The sequence below is a fragment of the Hemitrygon akajei genome, chromosome 13, assembly GCF_048418815.1.
Source record: "Hemitrygon akajei chromosome 13, sHemAka1.3, whole genome shotgun sequence".
Taxonomy (NCBI): Eukaryota; Metazoa; Chordata; class Chondrichthyes; order Myliobatiformes; family Dasyatidae; genus Hemitrygon; species Hemitrygon akajei.
Genome location: NC_133136.1, coordinates 80519751 through 80541355, shown reverse-complemented (window position 1 = coordinate 80541355; position 21605 = coordinate 80519751). Strand labels below are relative to the sequence as shown.

Sequence of the window (21605 nt, the reverse complement as noted above, 5' to 3'; positions counted from 1 at the left end):
TTGATGCCCTCATTAATCACGAACCTATCAACCTCTGCCTTAAATATACCCAATGACATGGCCAGCTGTGGCTATGAATTTCATACATTCACCACCCTCAGGCTAAAGAAATTTTTCCTCATCTCTTTTCTGAAGGGTTTCTTCTGAACTCCAGTGTGTACAGGCCCAGAATCATCAGTCTGTACTCGTATGTAAACCCTTTCATTCCTACGATAATTCTCATGAATTCTCTATGGACCTCCTCCAATGCCAGCATATCTTTTCTTAGATAAGGGGATCAAAACTGCTCACAATAGTCTGACCAATACATTATAAAGCCTCAGCAGCATATCCTTGCTTTTCTATTCCAGTCCTCTCAAACTGAATGTTAACATTGCATTTGCCTTCCTTACCACTGACTCCACCTTTAGGGAATCATGTGCAAGAACCCCTAAGTCTCATTTTCTTATGGATGAGCTGGTGTGAAAATCATTCTAACTGCAGAAGGAATGTTTCGCACTGGATGCTTTCCGTGACAACTTACAAAATCTATTCAAAGCATTAAAAACAATCTATGAAACCCCGTGGTTTCAGGGGACTGCTGGCTAAGCCAGCAGTTATTGTCCGCACCACAGACACTCTGAGAGAATACTGATGGATCTCCTTGAGTGACTGCAATCAGTGTGATATTGTGTCAAGACATTTGATGCATTTATATGACTGACTCGATCAGTTACTTCAGAAGAGAGTTAAGAATTAGGAGTAGGTGGTTATATTGACTGCTTATTCCTCTCCATAGATGTTCTGACCTGCTGAGTTCCTCCAGTGCGTGTAATTCTATATTTCTGTATTATCTTCTGCAGAATCTCTTCTGTTTATTAAGAGTAAAATACATTTATGTAACCCTGTACTGCTATACTGACCAGGGAAGAGCAGCAGGTTTATTTCCCTTAGGAAGTTTGATGAACAGTTTTGATTTAATCAAGGTTAATTACTCAAGCATTTTATTAAAGTTTTCTTTAGAAAACTAAACTCCATTCCCCATTTCTTCTATGGTAGGATTTGAACATCTGATACCTGTTCAGTTCAGTAAAATGACCACTATAGTAGTATAATTAAGTGACCAGAGAATTATTTGGCATGTGTAAGACCATGGTTAAATAACTGAGTTGCAAGCATTAATAACACCTTTAAAACGTTCAACAGCAGTGAATTGATTTAAGTTATTTTTAACAGGGGCTATGGATGTTGCCTTGGGGTCAGCAGCGACTGGAGTTTTTACCAACTCTGACTGGTTGTGGGAACGCCTTAAACAAGTAAGATTAATTTAGTTTTATGCCAAGTATTTAAGATATATTTTGTACTTCTATGAGACTAATTTAGCTTTTCTACACTTGTGGAAGAAATCCAGAGCAGAAGAATGGCGTAGATCAGAGGCAAGCATGTTCAATTCTCCCTCTCGATTAACCTACGGTTTTTTGGGGGGACTGAAAAATAGTTTGCAGTATAATTCCATGAAACTAATCGGCCAACTTTTGCTGAATATACTGTGTAGAAATACAGTAATGGTTACAGAAATTTGTGAATAATGGTTTTCAACAACATCTCCATCAAATTAATTTTAAAATTTTGATATGGTTACAGAATGAATTAGCAAATTATCGCCATAATAATCAGAAGTGTTGTAAAACCATACACTCCGATTCATGTTGTAAATTGATGTAGCAGTATATAGTAGGATTGATTGGAGTCAAACAAACATTGAACAGAACAATGAATACATGCAACTATGGGATAGGTAGTTCGCATCCGGAATTATTTCCAGGTAGCAGACAATTTCCTTCCATGTTGCTCTGACGTATTGGGAAATCGTGTACTAGGCAAGTTACAGCAGTGGTTTGCCTTCTGCCAGGTGAGGGTTTTTTTTAGAAATCACCAGCTCTTAACGGGAGCTGGCTGGATTTGAACTTGGGACCTCTGGGCCAGCGAAGTCCAGTGCTGATGCCACTATGCCACTACGGTTCACTAGTTTGAATGTTGGCCTCATCAAACTCAGAATGGAGTAGCGTTATTGTAATGGAGTATCTGAATATAGAGTCATAGAGCACTACAGTACAGAAGCAGGTCATTTTGCCCATCTAGAAATGCCACCTATATTTCTGCCCAGTCCCATCAACTTGCACACATACCATGACCCTCCATATCCCTTCAGATCATGTAGCTATTTAATTTTCTCTTAAATGTTGAAATCAAACTAGCATCCACTATTTCCGCTGGCAGCTCTGTCCACACTGTCACCACCCCCAAGTGAAGAAGTTCCTCCTCATGTTCCCATTAAACATTTCAAAGTAAATTTATTATCAAAGTACATATATGTCACCAGAGATTCATTTTCTAATGGGGATACTCAGTAAATCCATAATAGAATAATAACCGTAATAGAATCAATGAAAGAGGGCATTGAAAGAATGCCCAACTGGGCATTCAACCAGTGTGCAAAAGACGACAAACTCTGCAAATACAAAAAGAAATAAATAATAATTTTCATCTTTCACCCTTAACCCATTACCTCTAATTCTAGTCTCACCCAACCTCATTCTCCTAAACTGTAGGGAATAAATTCCTAACCTATTCAACCTTTCCATATAACTCAGGTCCTTAAATCCCAGCAACATCCTTGGAAATTTTTTGTGCACTTCTTATTATAACTTCTCTGTAGGTAGGTGACCTGAACTGCACACAGAACTCTAAATTAGGTCTCACCAGTCTTTTACAAATTGAACATAACATCCTAACTCCTGTACTCAGTATTTTATTCCCAGATCCTTCTGTTCTACTGCACTCTGCAGTGCCCAACCGCTTATTGTGTATGTCCTACCTGGGTTTGTCCTCCCAAAGTGCAACACTTCACACTTGTCTGCATTAAATTCCATCTGTCACTGTCCAGGTCCCACTACAAGCTTTGATAGCTTTCCTCACTGTCCACTCGGCCCCCAGTCTTGGTGTTATCCACATATTTGCGTTATCATCCAGGTCATTAATATAGATGATGAACAACAGCTGAGGAAGCACTGATTCCTCCAGTATCCTGCAACACAGGCCTCCAGTCAGAGAGGCAACCATCTGCTATCACTCTCTCTGGCTTCTCCCGCAAAGCCAATGTCTAATCCAATATACTACCTCATCTTGAATGCCAAGCAACTGAATCTACTTGACCACTCCCATGGGGGACCTTGTCAAAGGCTTTGCTAAAAATCTATGTAGAAAGCATCCACTTCCTTGGCTTCATCAGCTTTTCTGGTAACTTTGTCAAAAATCTATAAGATTGGTTGGACAAGACCTACGATGCACAAAGCCATGTTGACTATCCCTAATCAACTTCTGTCTATTCAAATACTTGTATATCTCTTTCCTTAGAATACCTTCCAACTACTGATGTCAGACTTGGTTGTCTGTAATTTCCTGGTTTATTCAATAATGGAACAGCATTAGCTAACACCCATTTCTCCTATGGTTTATTAAGCTTTCAATATCTCTGCTAGTGGCCTGCAATTTCTGCACCAGCTTCCCACAATTTACCCGAACAGTAAACACCTCCTCCTCCATAATCTGTCATTTACACCATTTTTTTAAAAATACATTTTCAAGGTTCCGAAAATTTGCATGTTTTGAAGATTTGGAGCATCTTGTTTTTGTGTCTATATGATCCACAATGTGTGCTCTATTTTGTGATGTGAGCAGTATCTTAGGAGTGAGCCATAATTATGCACTATTATTTACTATTATCAAGTGTAGCATGAGAATAAAAATACACTTATTGAACATTTATCTTTTGAGAAAGCCAACATGGATTTATTGAAGGTAAATTATGTTTAATAAAGCAGAGTTTTTGAAGTACAAAGAGGATCAACAAAGGAAATGTAATTGGATATTTCTGATCTTCCAAATGTGCTTGATAAAGATCCACATGAATAGGTTACCATCAGGATTGAACTCATTAATAAAAGGGGCTTTAAGAGGATAGATATTAATGTGTCTATATAAGAGGAAAGAGTTCTAGTGAAAGACTGTTATTGGGTTTGAATGGAAGCGTAGAGTTCAATTCCTTTTTGTAATATATATTAATAATTTGGTCTTGGATATAGATGTCATAACATACAACTTGGAGAAGATACAAAAGTGACGTAATGAACCATGAAGAGGACAGAAATATATTTAGAGGATATAGATAAGTTGGTTCGAAGGTCGAATTTAATGTCAGAGAAATGTATACAATATACATCCTGAAATGCTTTTTCTTCGCACCCATCCATGAAAACAGAGAAGACCTTGCGTCTTCTGGCCCACAGTGAAAGATTTTCCAGCCTCCTCGATGACACACGAATCTCCTGCTACGACACCGACCCTCAATCTACCTGTCTCGAGAGTCCTGAGATCTTAGGCTTCCGAACACAATTGAGAATCTCAGGCCAAACCTTTGGCATGTTGAATAACGGCCAGTCGTGGAACCCCGAGAATGGGTCCCATTCCCACAAGATCCAAAGCCTGTGTGTAACTCCAGGTCAGGGTCTTCAAAAGAACCCTGAAAGGGGAAAAATAAAGATAATAATGGTAGAAATAGAGCTGTTTCCGAAGATGCAAGCAAAGGAGTCACCGTTAAGCTCTGCCCTTTGTTGGTTTGGGTAAATAGATGACAAACAAAATATAAAATGTTGCACTTTTTGTGATTTTAAAAAAGCATACAGAACTTCAAGCTTTGAAAATGGATGCATAGAGTACAAGAGCATAGAAGTTCCAATTAGCTCTTATAAAACACTCTTAGCTGTAACAGGATATTGTGTTCGTTCCGGGTGCCGTGCTTTAGGAATATTGTAAGGGTTTTTGAGATGATACAGACAAAAAAAATAATGAGATAGTTTTGAAGCTGAGAGAATTTAGCTATGTGACTGGACTGGGGAAGCTAAAGTTGTTCTTGAGACAGGAGGCTGTTAGATAATGTTATAAAAGTATTTGAAATCAGAATGGTTACAGACATCAGAAAATGACAAACTTTTACAGTTGGCAATAAGAAGGAACATAGATTGAAGGAGTGACTAAAGAATCAAGAGTCATGAGAAAAATCTTATGTAATTATATAATTCAAAAGAGTTGTGCAAAGAATACAAATAATGGAGAGCTACAGGGAGAGGATGGGGAGTGAAACTAATTGGATTGTATGAACATCATGGCCTACGTCCAGCTTGTGTGCTATTGACATATTGGATACGAATCTGAGCAACCTGGCCATAACTTATAATTTTGGGCTTGTGCTGTTTTTTTAGGCTAGTATTGTGACTGGAGATCGTGTGTGGAGGATGCCACTTTTTCAACATTACACCAGACAAGTCACAGAATCACAACTAGCAGACCTGAATAACATTGGCAAATACAGGTGAAAATTGCATCTTGTCATTAACTTTTAATGTTAAAGTTACATTGCTTTACATTGGAGGAATTGAATAATATGTATAACAAAGAGTATGTGATTTAGCCCTTCAAGGGTGTTTCCCCCATTTTGTGAAATTGTGGCTTTTACAATGTAATTTTACCGAAAGAGACTGCTTACCACCTGCTATGCCTCTAGCATATAGGCCAGCAATGAAAGTCCAACTTCTCTGTCTGCCCTTGGCTATTTTCTCTACTGTGCGCTAGGTGTGGGTCGGGGTCCTCAATTCTGCCTCTGCAGTACGGCGCCAGGTTGTTTTAGGTCTCGTGTGTTACTCCACCCTTCAGGGGTCCAGTGAAGTGCTGTCTCAATGGAGTTGGCCTCACTTCCCATGTGCCCAATCCATCTCCAATGTTTCCTCATGATGACTGTGGCTATGTCTTCTTGGTGACCCTGAAGGAGAAGGGTGTGGTTGGACATTTTTCTTGTCCAGAAAATAAGGAGGATCTTCCAGAGGCTCGTGGTGTGAAATGATGACAGCTTGGCAAGGTCACTTGCTGTCATGCGCCAGAATTCTGACCCGTACAAAAGTGTGAACAGAACACAGCTCATACAGTGTCACCTTGTGGTGTCGACAGTGTATTTGGTTGAACCCCATATGTTGCTCATTGATTTGAAGATGTTTCTAGTGTTGCTGAGTCTGCACTGGATGTCGTCCTTGGTCCCACCTTCCTGCTATTTGGGTAGGTGAATCTGCCGGTGCTGGGTAAGCTGATAACGTATGCCTCGACGGAGGAGGAGACTCTGTTGAGGGTCACAGTCTCAATAGTTCCTTTTAATATCAGAGAATATATACAATACACAAACTGAAATTGTTATTCAATGCTGACCTACAAAATAGAAGAAAAACTCCAAAGAATAAATAACAGAAAAAGAAACACAAGAACCCCAAAGCCCACCCCGTCCCACGCATAAGCAAAAACATTAACTCTCCCTCCTCCCCCCACTTATTCCAGTAGGGAGCATCAGTGCCCACCACACACCAAGCAAGCAATAGGAAAGCCCCAAAAGAGAGACTGATCTGCTGTCCAATACAAACTATTGTTCACTCAATCAATTCGAAATGCCACAGGCACTCTCTCACTAACAAGGGAGAGAGATATCAGTCCTTTCCACAGCGAGAGGGCAGACAAATAGCTTGCTGTTTCAATGTTATAGTCTGAAGTGTCACTTTCCCCCAGCTCAAGAATCAGCAGCAAACTCTCACTCACCATCAAGAGAAAGAGCAAGAGTGATCGCCTGAGTGCAGAGGCCTCTGACAGCCACACCCGCTGTTTCGAAGTTCTGGTCTCCCATGGCACTTTAGTTCGTGACACTGGTGAGAAATTGAGGCCACAGGGCCATATCCCAAAGGCAACTGTCTTCAGGCCACTCCTGGAGATATTGAAACCCTGTCGATCAGCGAGCTCCAAGAACAGGAACCCACCACCATGAAGAACTGCAGTTTGAATGCAGCTGTAGACCGAGGACTCCTGAAAGGACCCCAGCTACCTTGAAAAAGAAAGAGGCATGAGAAAGAAGAAGAATTTAAGCTGTTACACAAATTGGCTGGGAGAAGTCACCCTCTGGCTCCATGTTATCCTGAGTCTCAGTCTGTCTCTGGCTGACTCTGAGACCAACCTGTCCACCAAAGGCACACAGGCGCTGAGTTTTCTCTGACAGAGACTTGTACATACAAGTTGTTCTACGGGGGCCCGAGAGGTTGCTCAGCAAAGATTCATTTTCTATTGTTTAACACTCATTTTTGGCTCTGGAATACCTAATATTATTAAATGCCTTTAGAGGAAGGATAATGGATAATCAGTCAACTGTATTGCATGAATGATGTCTTTGCAGATTCCATCAGCAGAATGTGAAAAAATGCATCTTGAGGAGGGGAAAAAATTCTGACTGAGGTTAGAGACTGAACCAGATGCACGTCAGCTCTGGCAGGGTTTGCAGGCCAGTATTTCCTACAGATGAAACCCAAAATCATGAATGGCTGTGATACTTAACTCCCAGATGAGCTCAATACCTTTTATGCATGCTTTGAAGGGGAGAGTAGAGTGTTACACCTGTGTGAATGCCTGCAGCATCTGGTGACCATCCAACCTGTCTCAGAAGCCGATGTCAGAACATCTTGCAAGAGGGTGAATACTCGCAAGGTGTCAGGACCTGATGACGTACCTGGTAGGGCTCTGAAAACCTGTGCCAACCAACTGTTAGGAGTGCTTGAGGACATCTTCAATCTCTCATTGCTGCAGTCAGAGCTTTTCACCTGCTTCAAAGTGGCAACAATCATACTAGTGCCTAAGAAGAGTAGGGTGAATTGCCTCAATGACTATCGCCCAATTACACTCACATCTACTGTGGTGAAGTGAAGAGGTTGGTCATGGTTAGAATCAACTCCTGCCTAAGCAAGGACCTGGACATGCTGCAATTTTTACATCGCTACAATAGGTCTATAGCAGATGTTATCTCACTGGCTCTCCACTTGACCTTAGATCACCTGGGCAATAGTAATACCTATGTCAGCCTGTTGTTCAATGATTACAACTCAGCATTCAACACAATCATACCCTTGGTTCTAACCAACAGGCTCCAAAACCACTGTACCCCCCTCTGCAACTGGATTCTTGACTTCTTCACCAGGAGAGCACAGTGTAGCACATCAGAAATAGCATCTTTTCCTTGCTGACAATCAGTATGGGTGCACCTCAAGCATGCGCACCTAGCCAACTGCTCTACTCTTTTTACACCCACACCTGTGTGGCTAGGCACAGCTCAAACACCTTCTATAAATTTGCTGATGACACAAATATAGTTGGCAGAGTTTTAGATGGTGACGAGGAAGTGTACAGGAGCAAGATAAATCAGCTGGTTGAATGATGTCGCATCAATGACCATCAGTAAGATTGATTTGCAATTCAGGAAGGGAAAGTCAAGGGAATACACATCAGTCCTCCATTGAGGGACCAGCAATGGAAAAGGTGAATAGTTCCATGTTCCTGGGTGTCAACATCTCTGAAGATCTATGCTGGGCCCAACATATTAATGCAATTACAAAGAAGCACAACAGTGGCTATATTTCATTAGAGGTATGAGGAGGCTTGGGATTTCACCAACAACACAAATTTCTGCAGAGGGCGTTCTACTTGGCATTACTCTGGTATGCACAGGATCAGAAAAGCTGCAGAAACTTGTCTCAGCCAGCTCCATCATGGGCAGTTTCTTCCCCAGCATCAAGGACACCTTCAAAGGACAATGCCTCAAAAAGGCAGCAATCATCATTCAGGAGCCTGAGGACACACACTCAACATTTCAGGAACAGCTTCTTCCCCTCTGCCATCAGATTTCTGAATGGACAGTGGACCTCAATTTTCCCTCTCTTTTTGTACTATTTAATTTTTGATATACATGTATACTCATTGTAATTATTTTTACTATTACGTATTGCAATGTACTGCTGCTGCAAACCAACATATTTCACAACTTATGAGAGTGATATCAAACCTGATTTGGAGAAATTGATAGCAACTTCTATTTAATTTTTAATTGATCATGTGCAGTTACCTAAATTGTTGTTAGTTTAACAGTGAACACTGATAGCCTTGATGTCATGAATACAAGTTACAGGACACTTTCAGAATATAGCTTAGCATCTATAGGAATTATAGATTAATGTTTCTTTGTCATTTTCTCATATTTCCTTATGAGATACAAGGGAGCCATTCTGCACATTGTGTTTATGCCATCATGTCCTATTTCCCCCAAAAATACTGGGGGAACTCAGCAGGTCCGGGAGCATCTATGGAGAGAAATAGAGGCAATGTTTCTGGCCAAGACCCTTCATGGATGCTGCCTGATCAGTAGAGTTTATCCAGCATTTTGTGTGATTTCCAGCATCTACAGAATCTCTTGTTTGTTATCCCATTTCCCCACATTTTTTTCCCTGTAACCTATTAACACCCAAACTGATTCTTGTGCTGGCAAGGGTGATTTTCAGTCACCAATTACCGTAGATGTCGGATTATAAGCCGCTACTTTTTTCCCACATTTTGAACAGCTTTGAACACTGCGGCCTTTACTACGGTGCGGCTAATGCATGATTTTTTTTCATGCCGCCAAAAACATTTTGCCTCGTAACAGTAGACCAATAAAATTGATGAGTAGTTCAGAGGTCCAGTGAAATTGTACGATAAATCAAGCGCACTTTTACAATTAAATTATTGTAAATCAGTCATTTGTACTCACCCTCATCAACATGGAAAACACTCAAAGAAAAGCATTGTGCTGCCTTTATGGCAGTTATTTAGTTTATAATATTTTCGCTTAGTAATTCATTTTCTAGTTAAAGTTAGAAGTGTTTTAACTATATTTGTTTTCTGTACTACATCGCGGGATGCTATGACGTCACACCCGGTTTCGCCGCGTCTTGTGGGAAAAATACCAGTTTGCGATAAACGGGAAGGAGGGGGGCGAGCGCATTACGCGAGCGGCATTAGATCTGAGCGAACGCTGCTTTTAAGTTAAAGGCGATCAATAACTTTTCCTGGTAGGCTGCAGTATATATATTTTTTACCAGTCGTTAGGAGATATTGGAATGTTGTTCAGTAAAAAAGTATACGCAACGTATATTTAAAAGTAGCCGCGTTACAGGCACGGTTCGAAAAAAAGCATTTGCAATATGTATTTGTTTATGTTACCATATGGATTTAATTAAAAGTTAAAAAATCCTCACGTGTAATATCTTTCTGTGTAAATATCTCATATTACAACGTGGGACACCTGCGGCCGAAAATCCGGTGCGGCCTGTACAAGTACAAAATTGATTTTCTTTCTAAAATTAGAGCCAGCGGCTTTTAATCATGTGAGCTCTGTAGTCCGGAATCTACGGTAACTTAACCACTAGCATATATTTTAGAAGTAGGAAGAAACTGGAATACCTGGAAACTCATGTGGTTACAGGGACCATGTACAACCTCCACTCACAATGCACAAGAGGCCAGAAATGTACCAGAATTATTTTCCCCACATTGTTTTTATTTAACAAATTGTATTTCTGCTAATATCAAGTTATAAAGGTGCCACAGGAGCATAGTTATATCCATGTTCTATTTTGTGTGACTTCTTATCTGTACTTGCTTTCCTTTGTTAAGACATATGTACAGTACATTAATGCTTTGGGTACTCTTTTAGACAAGCAGCTCAGCGTTTATAATTCTGAGAAGTCTGAGGGACTACTGTTATATCATCTTTTTCATCATGTGCAGAAATTTTTTAAGAGAATCCAGATTCACAACTCCTCATGTTGCAAGTACCCATCTCCAAAAAGCTATGCACATTTGCCATTCTGTTGCTTACATTGTAAACTGCATGTTTATTCTGTCACTGTTTCTATTATTGCATTGGCTCATAATGCAAGGAATTTACATATTTTAGTTTACTTCAGACCATTTGACTTACCCTTACTGTACCTCAGTAACTTCTTGGATATCTGTTTCAAGTCAAGTCAACTTTTATTGTCATTTCAACCATAACTGTACCATATGCTGGTACAGTGCATAGTAAAAATGAGACGTTTTTCAGGACCATGCTGTTACATGACACAGTACAAAATCTAGACCAAACTACTTATACTTTACTCCATTATTAGCAGTTGGGCATCTAGCCATCTAAATATCACTTAATAGAATTTCCTCTTTACGCTGTTTTCCTCTTCTCTTAAAATTTGATTGACCACCAAGCTCTTAGGCCTACTTTTTAGTCACCTGTTACAGGTATTGCCAACAGGAAGAAGGTGCAGGAGTCTCAGGACACTCACCACCAGGTTCATTTATTACCCCTCAATCATCAGGCTCTTGAACCAGAGGGGATAACTTCACTCAACTTTACTCACCCCATCACTGAACTGAACACAACCTGTGGACTCAATTTCAAGGACTCTTCTCATGTTCTTGATATTTATTGCTTACTTACTTTTCTTTTTGTATTTGCAGTTTGTTGTCTTTTGTCCATCTTGTTGGGGGCAGTCTGTCATTGATTCTATTGTTTCTTGTATTTACTGTGATGGCCTGCAAGGAAATTAATCTCTGGTTTATATATGGTGACACGTACTTTGATAATAAATTTACTTTGAACTTTGTTTATGCCTTGGTAAGAATATCTGGACATGCTATATTCAGTGATCTTATGTAAATGCTGATCTATATTGTAGCTGAATTTTATCTTGGCATATGCAGTGGTGCCAGAATAAATGGTACAATATAACAAACTGTAGAATTATGGAAATGAAAGTGAATTAGTCAACCACGAAACTTTATCCACCTCGTAGTGTTCCTGACAGTGTTACTTACAATCGATGAGCAGAAATTGAGGGGAACAGTATGACAGACCATCCCACAGAAATTGTTACTTTTGTGTATTATTTCCAGAAAGAGAATTTAAAGATATGTATTCACCCAGGCCACTTGTTAACTTTGACTTTGCTTTGATATATTCCAGCAGGTCTGGTGGAGCATGTACAGCTGCAGCTTTCCTTCGAGAATTTGTAACGGTACCTCACTGGGCTCATCTTGACATAGCTGGTGTAATGTCAAACAAAGATGAAGTTCCTTATCTGCGCAAGGGAATGGCAGGAAGACCAACACGAACATTAGTGGAATTTGCAGTCTCCCTGAGCCAAGAAGATCAGAAATCATAAACTGCATATTTATTGAATATTTCACATGTTTTCCTTCTTCATTTTTAGAACAATGGCAAAATATACCAGTCACATTATTTGTGTCTGTGAATTAGTTTAACTTTACATTTACTCCTCACCTTCAGTTTGATGAGCTAGAATTTGATAGTAATTTTTAAAGGAGATTTTTTAAAATTAACTTTTATAATCATGAAGATAATTGCAGGGGTGGTTTCTACCCGTATTACAAATGATTTTAATTCCTGAACTATGACCTATCATGCTACAGAGGAATGTTTGTAGCAGCACCAAAATTGCAATGTGCCCTATCTTTCTTGTTCAGTTACAGTAATAACCTATCAGGTTTTGAAAAATACTGAATGTAATTGAGAAATGTCCTGTTGAAAGGAAAAGTCAGTATTTGCCTTGTGCTTTTATTGTTTCTTTGACCTTTTATAATAAGCAAAGTTGAGCAAATAAATGAAAATAAACTGCACGTAATCCTTATTGATCATCCAATCATTGCTAAACACATTCAATATAGGCAAAGTGAATGTTGAATAATTAAACAGTATAAAGAAGGAAGGTGTGAAAAATTCCAAAGCTGTGACAATAGGACATGAGGAATAACTTTAAGTAGTACACTGAGAAACAATGGTAGAGACTTCGGGATGGATGAACTAAAATCGTGCAAGTGTCTTCATATGATCAGATTTTGGAAAACTGAGACAATATTCTTTATGCATGATATAAAGTGCTCTGCAAATGCCACTGAAAGCTGTCCAGCCTAAAGCAGCACTTGAATATTTTAAGGTCTCTAACTAATTTCTTGCTTCAAAGTAGTGGTCCTGAAACCTTCATTCTGTGTCTTACTCCACATAAAGAAGAAACATTTTACTCCTTTGCAGACCGGCAGATGTTCAAACAATTTGCTTGCATGCATCTTGATCTGAATAACATTCAGCCTTGGAGTTCTAAGTGGTAAGAAGCATTCAGATAACAAACTGCAAGGTGATGATTATCACAAGCCATAGAGAATCGTTACATTTTCTCCCTTTACATTCAATGGCACTATCATCTCCAAATCCCTCACATCATCATCTTGAGATCATTGTTGACCAGAAACTTAACAGGAGCAGGTTCAAGACTGGGCATTCTGCATTGAGTGGCTGTTCCTCACTGGCTGAAGTTATTCTCTCCTCTAGAAGACACAATTCAGGAAATACAGTACTGTGCAAAAGCCTTAGACTCCCTAGCTATATCTAAGTACCTCACTTTGCACAGTATTGTAGTAATTTTTGTATTGTGCTATACTGCTGCAAAAAAATCAAATTTCATGACATAGGAGCAATGATAAACCTGATTCTTTTGGGGATCTCTATTGTGGATGGAGAGTGGGAAGGAGCCAGTGAAGGGGAATCATGGTTTGGAAAAGGGGAGGGAGTGGGAAGTACCAGAGAGACATTCTGTAATGATCAATAAACCAATTGTTTGGAATCAAATGACCTTACCTGGTGTCTCATGGCTGGGTGTGTCTGCATCTGCGCTGTCTGCCCACCCCTGGCACTCCTCTGCCACCTGTCCCACACCCCTCCCATGGCACTCCACCCTTGCCATACACAACACCCTTGGCTCCTGCTAGATTTACAAGCTTGCTCTCTGCTCCACTTTGACATACAGTATTGTGCAAAAATTTTAGGCACCCTAGTGTTAAATGTATGTACCTAAGAATTTTGTACAGTACTGTACTCCAGTTGTAAACAAAAGATTCTGCAGATGCTGGAAATCAGAGCAACACACACAAGATGCTGGGGGAGCTCAGCAGGTCAGGGAACATTGTTATAGTGGAGACCCTTCATCAGGACTGGAAAGGATAGGGAGAAGATGCTACAATAAGATGGGGGAGGTGAAGGAAGAAAGCTAGAAGGTGGTAGGTGAAGTCAGATGAGCCTGCAAGGAGGGATGAAGTATGAAGCTGGGAGGGGATAGGTGGAAAAGAAGGAATCTGATAGAGGAGAGAGGGCCATTGAAGAAAAGGGAGGAGGATAGGTGATAGGCAAGTAAGAGGCCAGAGTGGGGAATTAAAGAAGAGGAAAGGGGGAGGTGAAGATAATCTAAAGTTGGAGGCTACCTAGATGGAATATGAGGTGGTGTTCATCTAATCTGAGAGTGGCCTCATCATGGCAGAAGAGGAGATCATGGACTGATATGTCAGAACGGGAATGGGGATAGGAATTAAAATAGTTGGTTGCTGGGAAATACCGCTTTTGCGAATGGAGCAGAGGTGCTCGGCAAAGCAGTCCCCCAAGCTACGTCGGGACTCACCAATGTAGAGGAGCACGAGATAGAGTGGATGATCAATTGTCGGTATTTCTATGAATAATCAAGAATCTTAAAGCAGCATGCCCATTGGACATTCTGTCATATCCTAAACGTCAGCAGACTGTACCGTGTACAAAATGGCCAGAGGCATCTTGCCAAGGTTATTCAAAAACAGTACATGGAGAAATAACTTGCACCTTTTTTTCACTACAATATTTGCTTTTATATTAATGATCAATAATAATGTAGGTAGTAATAATGCATATTTCATTATACCCATTTTACTGGATATTCTGAAATCAGTAAGAAAGTTGAGAATAATATTTAAGTGACATGAGATCTGCAAATCTGTTGAGTGAAGAATGACTGACCATAAACAAAATTACCCATAATGCAATCAGTGCTAATTTACTGTACAGTATTAACCAACTGGACCAGATTTTAAGTCCTCTTGTTTTTAACTTAATAGTTGTAGAATACGTTAGCCATCGTTACTCTTTGTCAACTTTCATTAGTTCATTTCCACTCTCACTTCCTTTCCACCCATTCTTACCGAGATTCACCTATAGCTTGCCGGCTCTTCCTCTAGCCTCTTCTCCCCATACCTCTTCTTTCAGTCCAGATGAAACGTTTCGACTCTAAATTTTGACGGTCCAGTCTACCCTACAGATGCTGCCCAACCTACTGAGTTCCTCCGGCAGCTTATTTTGCTTTATTTGTTTAATTTTCGAATGGAATTTGTAACAATGCTTAGGTTGGTTTGTTGATATCAGATATGGTAACACCATGGTAGTGTTTGAACATCAACTATCATTTCAAAGGAACTTCATGAACTGAACTGGCAACCAACACTTGTAGTGCAGATTCCACAAACTATTGTGATTTAACATAGCAATTAAATATTAGACAGGGTCATAATAAAGCGAAACTGTCCTCATTAAAAATTAAGACACCCGGACAAAGCGTCAAAATATAAATCACAGGGAACTTTTACACGAATATGACAGAAGGTAAAACCAATAGGTCATCTCGACGTATTCACTCGGTAATCAAACTCCTTTAAAATTTGCTATTCCCGGTTAAAAGTCGAAAGAGCTATGCAAACTTCGCCGGCACTTTCTCCGCAGATTTGCGCAGACTCGGGGCTGCGCATGCGCACCGAGATCCCGGAAAATGGCTGCTTCGCTGTCAGGGATGTTCTCACACCCGCCGCAAAACCCCAACCCGCCACCTCCACCGCCGCCCCCCGGGTCCGGGGCCACGTCTGTGGCCTCTGCATCCACGGCCGTGCCAGTACGGCCTCCCAGCACCTTGGTGGACGAACTCGAAGCTTCATTTGAGGTAACGGCGGTGCGTGAGGGCCGGTGGTTTTTCAGCGGGGAAGGTGGCTGCTGTATCCCGGGAGGGATGGAATGGGAGGTGCATGAGTGCTCTTAATAATCAGCCTTTCATTGCACCTGCATTTATTGAGAAAGAATGAATAAGCTGGATTTTTAGAAAAAAACGGATTTATATGAAGCAATGCACACATATAACGTGTGTAGAGATTAAAATTAGAGAAGATAAACTGGACAATTCAGGAGAAAGTTTTGTACTAGTAAACTTTATATAGTACTTTATATGTATGTAGGACCATTTGTCTTTTATTTCTATCGATGTCAGGTAAATTTGAAAGCATGTTGCACAATGTATGGAGATAATTTCTAAATTTATATTTATCATGGGTGATTAATTTATCAATTAAAGAGAATTCTGGATAATAAGTGAAACAGTGTTGACAGACAGACATACTTTATTGAACCCGAGGGAAATTGGGTTTTGTTACAGCCACACCAACCAAGAATAGTGAAGAAATATAGCAATAATTGTTGATAGTTTCTCTAGCACCACTTTCCAGCTGCAGGCTCTAACAGCTGGACGAGCAAAGACAGCAAATATATGCGATTGTCATGATGAATTAGTTACACTGGAAAGCACACAGAATCTTGACTTGGAAATACATCATTGTTGGATCTGAATTCTGGAACTCCTTACCAAACAGCAGATTGGAATACATTCACCTGGAGGGTTGCAGCAGATCAATATGGTGGTTCACTCACTCTTTCACAGGGACAATACAAATTCTGGCAGATCATAAGAACATAACATATAAGAAATAGGAGCAGGAGTAGGCCATCTGGCCATGGACTCCTCTCCACCTACCTGCCTTTTCCCTATGACCCTTAATTCCCCTGCTATGCAAAAATCTATCCAACATTGCCTTAAATATATTTACTGAGGTATCCTCCACTGCTTCATTGGGCAGAGAATTCCTCAGATTCCATACTACTGTGTTCTTTTGTTATTCTTTAGAATCCTTTGTATGTTGTACATCTTCATTTTTGTTACAGTATAATGTTACTCCCAATACAATGGCTGGATGAGGTTTTACAATTCTTTGATAGTCTGAGTAAATCATGCCCTTAATCCTGTCAAACTTGTATCCCATTGGAGAAACACTTACTTTGGCTGCACTGCTCACAGTTCAGATTGTCATGTTCATATTATATTTAAAACTTAATGCTTGGAAAAGTTTCTTGTTTCATTCTACTTTTTCCAGAAGATTTTATTACACTAGTGTGATTGTTGGCTGCTCTGTCTATTTAATGATTTCCCTTTCATGGACATGCTCAGCTTACCCCAGTTTAATAACAAGCTACCTCACAAATATTTTGCTGACATATTTCGTTATTTGCTATCCCTGACCTTGATTTGTACTCCAATTATAACATAATGGAAAATTGCTCTTGTGCTGGATTGTTTCTGTTAAATTAATTGAGAATTTCTTGTAGGCCTGCTTTGCATCATTGGTCAGTCAAGACTATGTGAATGGCACAGATCAAGAAGAAATTAGAACAGGTGGGAAACCTTGGAAGAATTTATATAATGGTATAAATAATTATTTAAGCACTAGCTTGTTGTTGGACCTAAAATGATTATGAAAGCTCTTTCTCTAATGTGTTAAGTTCTGGCAGAAACATTTTTCCCAAATATATTTGCATTGTTACAAAGATAGAATGAACTAATAATAGTTTTAAGGATCCTGTATACATTATGTAGATGCTAATGTATTTTTGGTTGATTATTTATCTTGCTCGTGTATTAATAAAAGCAATTGCCTTATGAGGCACAAAAGGGAACATTTACATACCTGGGAACACTCAGACAAAATTGAAAATTAACCTTGATATTCTAACTGTAGTCTGCATAATAAGGGAAAAATAATCATGGATCAGGCGTTAACTCATGTTCGTGCTCCTTGAGATAACTTGTAAAATTTAGGACACATTGACCTGGATTTTGTGTGAGCTGACTCACAGACATACAAATTTGGAGCAGCAGTATGACACTTAACCCCCAAGCTTAAGATCATGACTATTCTGAAGTAATGTCTACTTCACCTTTATGTCTGCGTATGGTAACCTTTCATACTCTGTTTCTCTATCACACTTTTATATGTTGATGTCTTATTTTTAAACAGTAACTCTTAGTTGAAGTTTCTCCAGCAAGAGAAAACATCCTCTTGACATCCACTCTGTAAATATCTTGTACAATTTTATTGCACTCGAATCCCCTTCACTCATCTATACTTCATCTTTAGAAGGCTAGCCTGTCTAACCTTCCCTCTTAGACAATTCAGCCATTCCAGGTAATTTTGTCTAGAAAACCTCTGAACTGTTTTCATCGAATTAACACTTTTTCTCAAATAAGGGGATCAATAATTTACATAGTACTCAAGAATTGGTCATACCTCTGTCTAACGTAACAAGTTTAACTTCCGTACGTAGGTATTCAATTCTCCTAGCAATAAAATAATGACATTCTGTTTAGCTTTGTCAGTAACTTTACTTAATTATCATTTGGAATCGTGCACTAGAACTCCCAGATCCCCCTCTTTCTCTCTGTCTCTCAACACTGGTAAGCTGTTAGGGTGACCTGATAGTAAACTTTTTCATTTTCCTATCAAAATGGACAATTTCACATTTTACCACATTTTGCTGGATCTTTGCTTATACACTTAACCTCTACTCCTTTGTACCCTCCTTAAGCACTCCTCACAACTTTTGTATTTTGAATTATTTGCATGTTTAGTAATTGTACTGTACCTTCAGTATAATTTGTTTAAAAAAAGTTCAGCTCCCAGTCATCCCATGCTGTGCATAGGTGGATGGAACTTCGTTGGCTTTGGGATTTTGGTTTCAGCAAGAATTAGTGAGCTTTCAGTAGCAATTAGACTTTGGCTGCATTTTTCTGAGGTCTTGCTTCCAGCCATCTTGACGGAAAACAAAACTGATATCAAAGAATTTGACAGCTTTTAAATGTCTGATTTTTAGTGACATTTATAAATAAAATATATGTAAACAATTTAAACACAATGTCATTAAGTTGATAAATGCCATCTAAAGCAAACAAAACCACTTCTGGGTCTTTAAAAATTTAAACAAATTAGAGTATTAAAAAAAAACACTCTTGGGAGAGATTGCGTCGACTAGGACTGCATTCCTTGGAATGTGGGAGATTAAAGGGTGACCTGATAGAGGCATAAGCTCATGAGAGACATAGAGAGGTGATGCTAAAAACAAGAGGTCATAGGTTTTAGATTAGAAGTGAGAGGTTTAAAGGGGACATCAGGGGCAGCTCCTTTGTGTAATGTGTGATATTTGGAAAGAGTTGCCAGAAATTGTGGGCAGATTAACAACATTTAATAGACTTCTAGATAAGTAACACACAAAATAATGCTGAGAAACCTCAGCTGGTCAGACAGCACCTCTGGAAAGGAATAAAGAGTCAATGTTTTGGGCTGAGACTCATCATCAAAAATGAGTTTTGTAAAGTCTTTCTGGAGTATTCACCTGTAGCCAGGAAGGCTTGTGGTGTTTACAGATTTTAATCACCATTGCATGTTTCAGAAGTTCTTCATTAATTTAACAACATAAATGCAAACTGCCACAGACTTATTAAGCATGTAATAGAGTCATTTGCTTCTAAACAGCTTACAATTTTATTCATAAATGTGTTCATCTATAATGCCACAGGTGTAGAGCAATGCATTCAAAAGTTTTTGGATGTTGCCAGGCAAACAGAGTGCTTTTTCCTACAGAAGAGGCTGCAGCTTGCTGTACAGAAACCAGAGCAAGTCATAAAGGAGGTAAAGAACTTATTTCCTGTCATTTAATAATTTATTATGTCTCTGAGGGGAAAAAAATCAATTGAGTAATCAGCATTAAGTGCTGAAATAAAGTTAACAGAGTTGGTGGATTTGAGTCTAAGATGATTTCAGGAGTCATGGATTTTATTAGCCTGCGTAATTGACAAGATATTGAATTATGTATATTTAAAAATCTGCAGAATAACGTGACAGTTGTTTATACTTTTAATACCCAAAAGTACACACAGGGCCCTATAAATTATTGGTGGAGTACTTGGAAATATATACAGTTTGGACAACAGGATCCTAAATTTGGATTGTACCCTACAACTTCCATAATATTGAGATGATACAATTGGCTTTAATGTTACTGAGCCTGTGACAGAGGAAGTGCAAAGTAGAGTTGGTAAGGGCGACAAGTACAACAGGCTTATGCTAACTTCATGTGGTCTTGTTACCCAAGTATATTACCTTGTTCCCATGTGTATTGTAAATAATGACACAAGTGACTTGGAAATCCTCACAGTGCTATAATGTTAAGAGTGGCCATTATGTGGAAAGGAGTGATTGATCTTGTGTTCTCTGATCTGATGTCAACTGCCCTACTGACATTGGGGAAGATGAATTTTAGATCAGAGAAAGTGTACAAATGATCAGTCAGCACAAAGTAAATCTAACAAATTACATGAACAGCAAAGACTATCTGGACCTTGAAACAAACAGAGTATCTTACAATTAAAAGGCTTTAACCATGTTGTCAGTTCAAATGCTTTGTACTACTCAACTGTTCCAATGCTTTACACTGCTCAGTTCTTAAAAAGTTTACCTTAATGTATGTTTTGTTTATAAGTTCCTTAATTATTTTGTAATCTTTCAAGGCTTAAACATTAAAAATATTCCTTTTGGAAGTGTTCTTAACAATATGTATGCATTTTGTAGGATGTTTCAGAATTGAAAAATGAGCTACAGAGGAAGGAAGCCTTGATCCAAAAACATCTGAGCAAGCTGAGACACTGGCAACAAGTCCTGGAAGAGATTAATGTACAACCGAAAAAATCATCAGATCTTGCTCAAGGACCTTTAGCCTATCTTGAACAAGCATCTGCAAATATCCCGGCCCCACTAAAACAAACGTGATACTTGTAAATATCAACAAGGCATCTGGAAGTTTCATATAAACTGTTCTCCTAAGTCCCTCCCCTTCCCCACCCTGTAGCCCATTTCCTTTAGTATCAGTTCCAAGTAATCCTTTGAATGAAGGTAGTTATAGAGTGTAAATATACAGTGAGTAAATCACATTGAAATTGGCTTCATTTTAATTTGAAGGCAATATTTGTATGATAAAAGCTGTAATTATCTTGTGTATACAGTTACAATAAAAATGTACAACAGATCTGTAGCAATTATATAAAATTGAGGAATTTTTTGCAGTTTTCAGAGCCAAGTTTGCATTGGAATTATTTACTAGAGACATTCTATATAATGTTTTATAAAGCAAGTATTTAAAATATCTTTGTGAAAAGTATAGTACCTATACTTTGTTAACCGTGGAGTCTTTGAAGAGAAAAGCATTTGCCTAGTAGCATTACAAACAAGAGAAAATCTGCAGATGCTGGAAATCAAAGCATACACACAAAATGCTGAAGGAACTCAACAGACCAGGCAGCATCTATGGAAAAGAGTATGGTCAACATTTCAGGCTGAGAATGTTCATCAGGAAAACCCATCACCCTCTGGTGCTCCTTCCCCTTCCATTTATTGCATGGCTCTTTGTCCTCTCCTATCAGATTCCCAGTTCTCCATATCTCTTTCACCAACTGACTTCCCAGCTCTTTACTTCACCTATCAGCTACTACTTTGTACTATTTCCTCCCCTCCTCTGTCTTTTCCAGTCCTGCCGAAGGGTCTCAGCCTAAAACATCAACTATTTACTCTTTTCCATAGATGCAGCCTGAGCTGAGTTCTTTCAG

The 21605-nt window shown here is 39.2% G+C and overlaps 2 protein-coding genes across 3 annotated transcripts in view; both read left to right on the top strand.

The window, feature by feature from the left end:
* Positions 1-12632, top strand: part of lap3 (leucine aminopeptidase 3) — a 37143-nt gene extending 24511 nt beyond the window's left edge. The window contains exons 11-13 of one of the 2 annotated variants that reach the window (XM_073064947.1): positions 1216-1295; positions 5301-5410; positions 11951-12632. In XM_073064947.1, coding sequence (XP_072921048.1) covers positions 1216-1295; positions 5301-5410; positions 11951-12146 — 386 coding nt within the window. In that variant the 3' untranslated portion in view covers positions 12147-12632. Of the gene's footprint in view, positions 1-1215; positions 1296-5300; positions 5411-11947 lie in introns of both variants that reach the window. The other variant, XM_073064946.1, reaches the window with a different exon arrangement.
* Positions 12633-15600: 2968 nt separating this feature from the next.
* med28 (mediator complex subunit 28) lies at positions 15601-21074 on the top strand. The gene is made up of 4 exons (XM_073064945.1): positions 15601-15788; positions 17279-17345; positions 19523-19635; positions 20575-21074. Exons 1-4 carry the CDS (start codon positions 15621-15623, stop codon positions 20770-20772), a joined length of 546 nt encoding a protein of 181 aa, XP_072921046.1. The 5' UTR covers positions 15601-15620; the 3' UTR covers positions 20773-21074.
* The last annotated feature ends 531 nt before the right edge of the window (positions 21075-21605 follow it).

Coding starts and splice junctions, on each gene's coding strand:
- med28 (XM_073064945.1), top strand. CDS start 15,621: ATGGCTGCTTCGCTGTCAGGGATGTTCTCACACCCGCCGCAAAACCCC. Junction 17,346..19,522: donor TCAAGAAGAAATTAGAACAG/GTGGGAAACCTT, acceptor ATAATGCCACAG/GTGTAGAGCAATGCATTCAA. Junction 19,636..20,574: donor CAGAGCAAGTCATAAAGGAG/GTAAAGAACTTA, acceptor TGCATTTTGTAG/GATGTTTCAGAATTGAAAAA.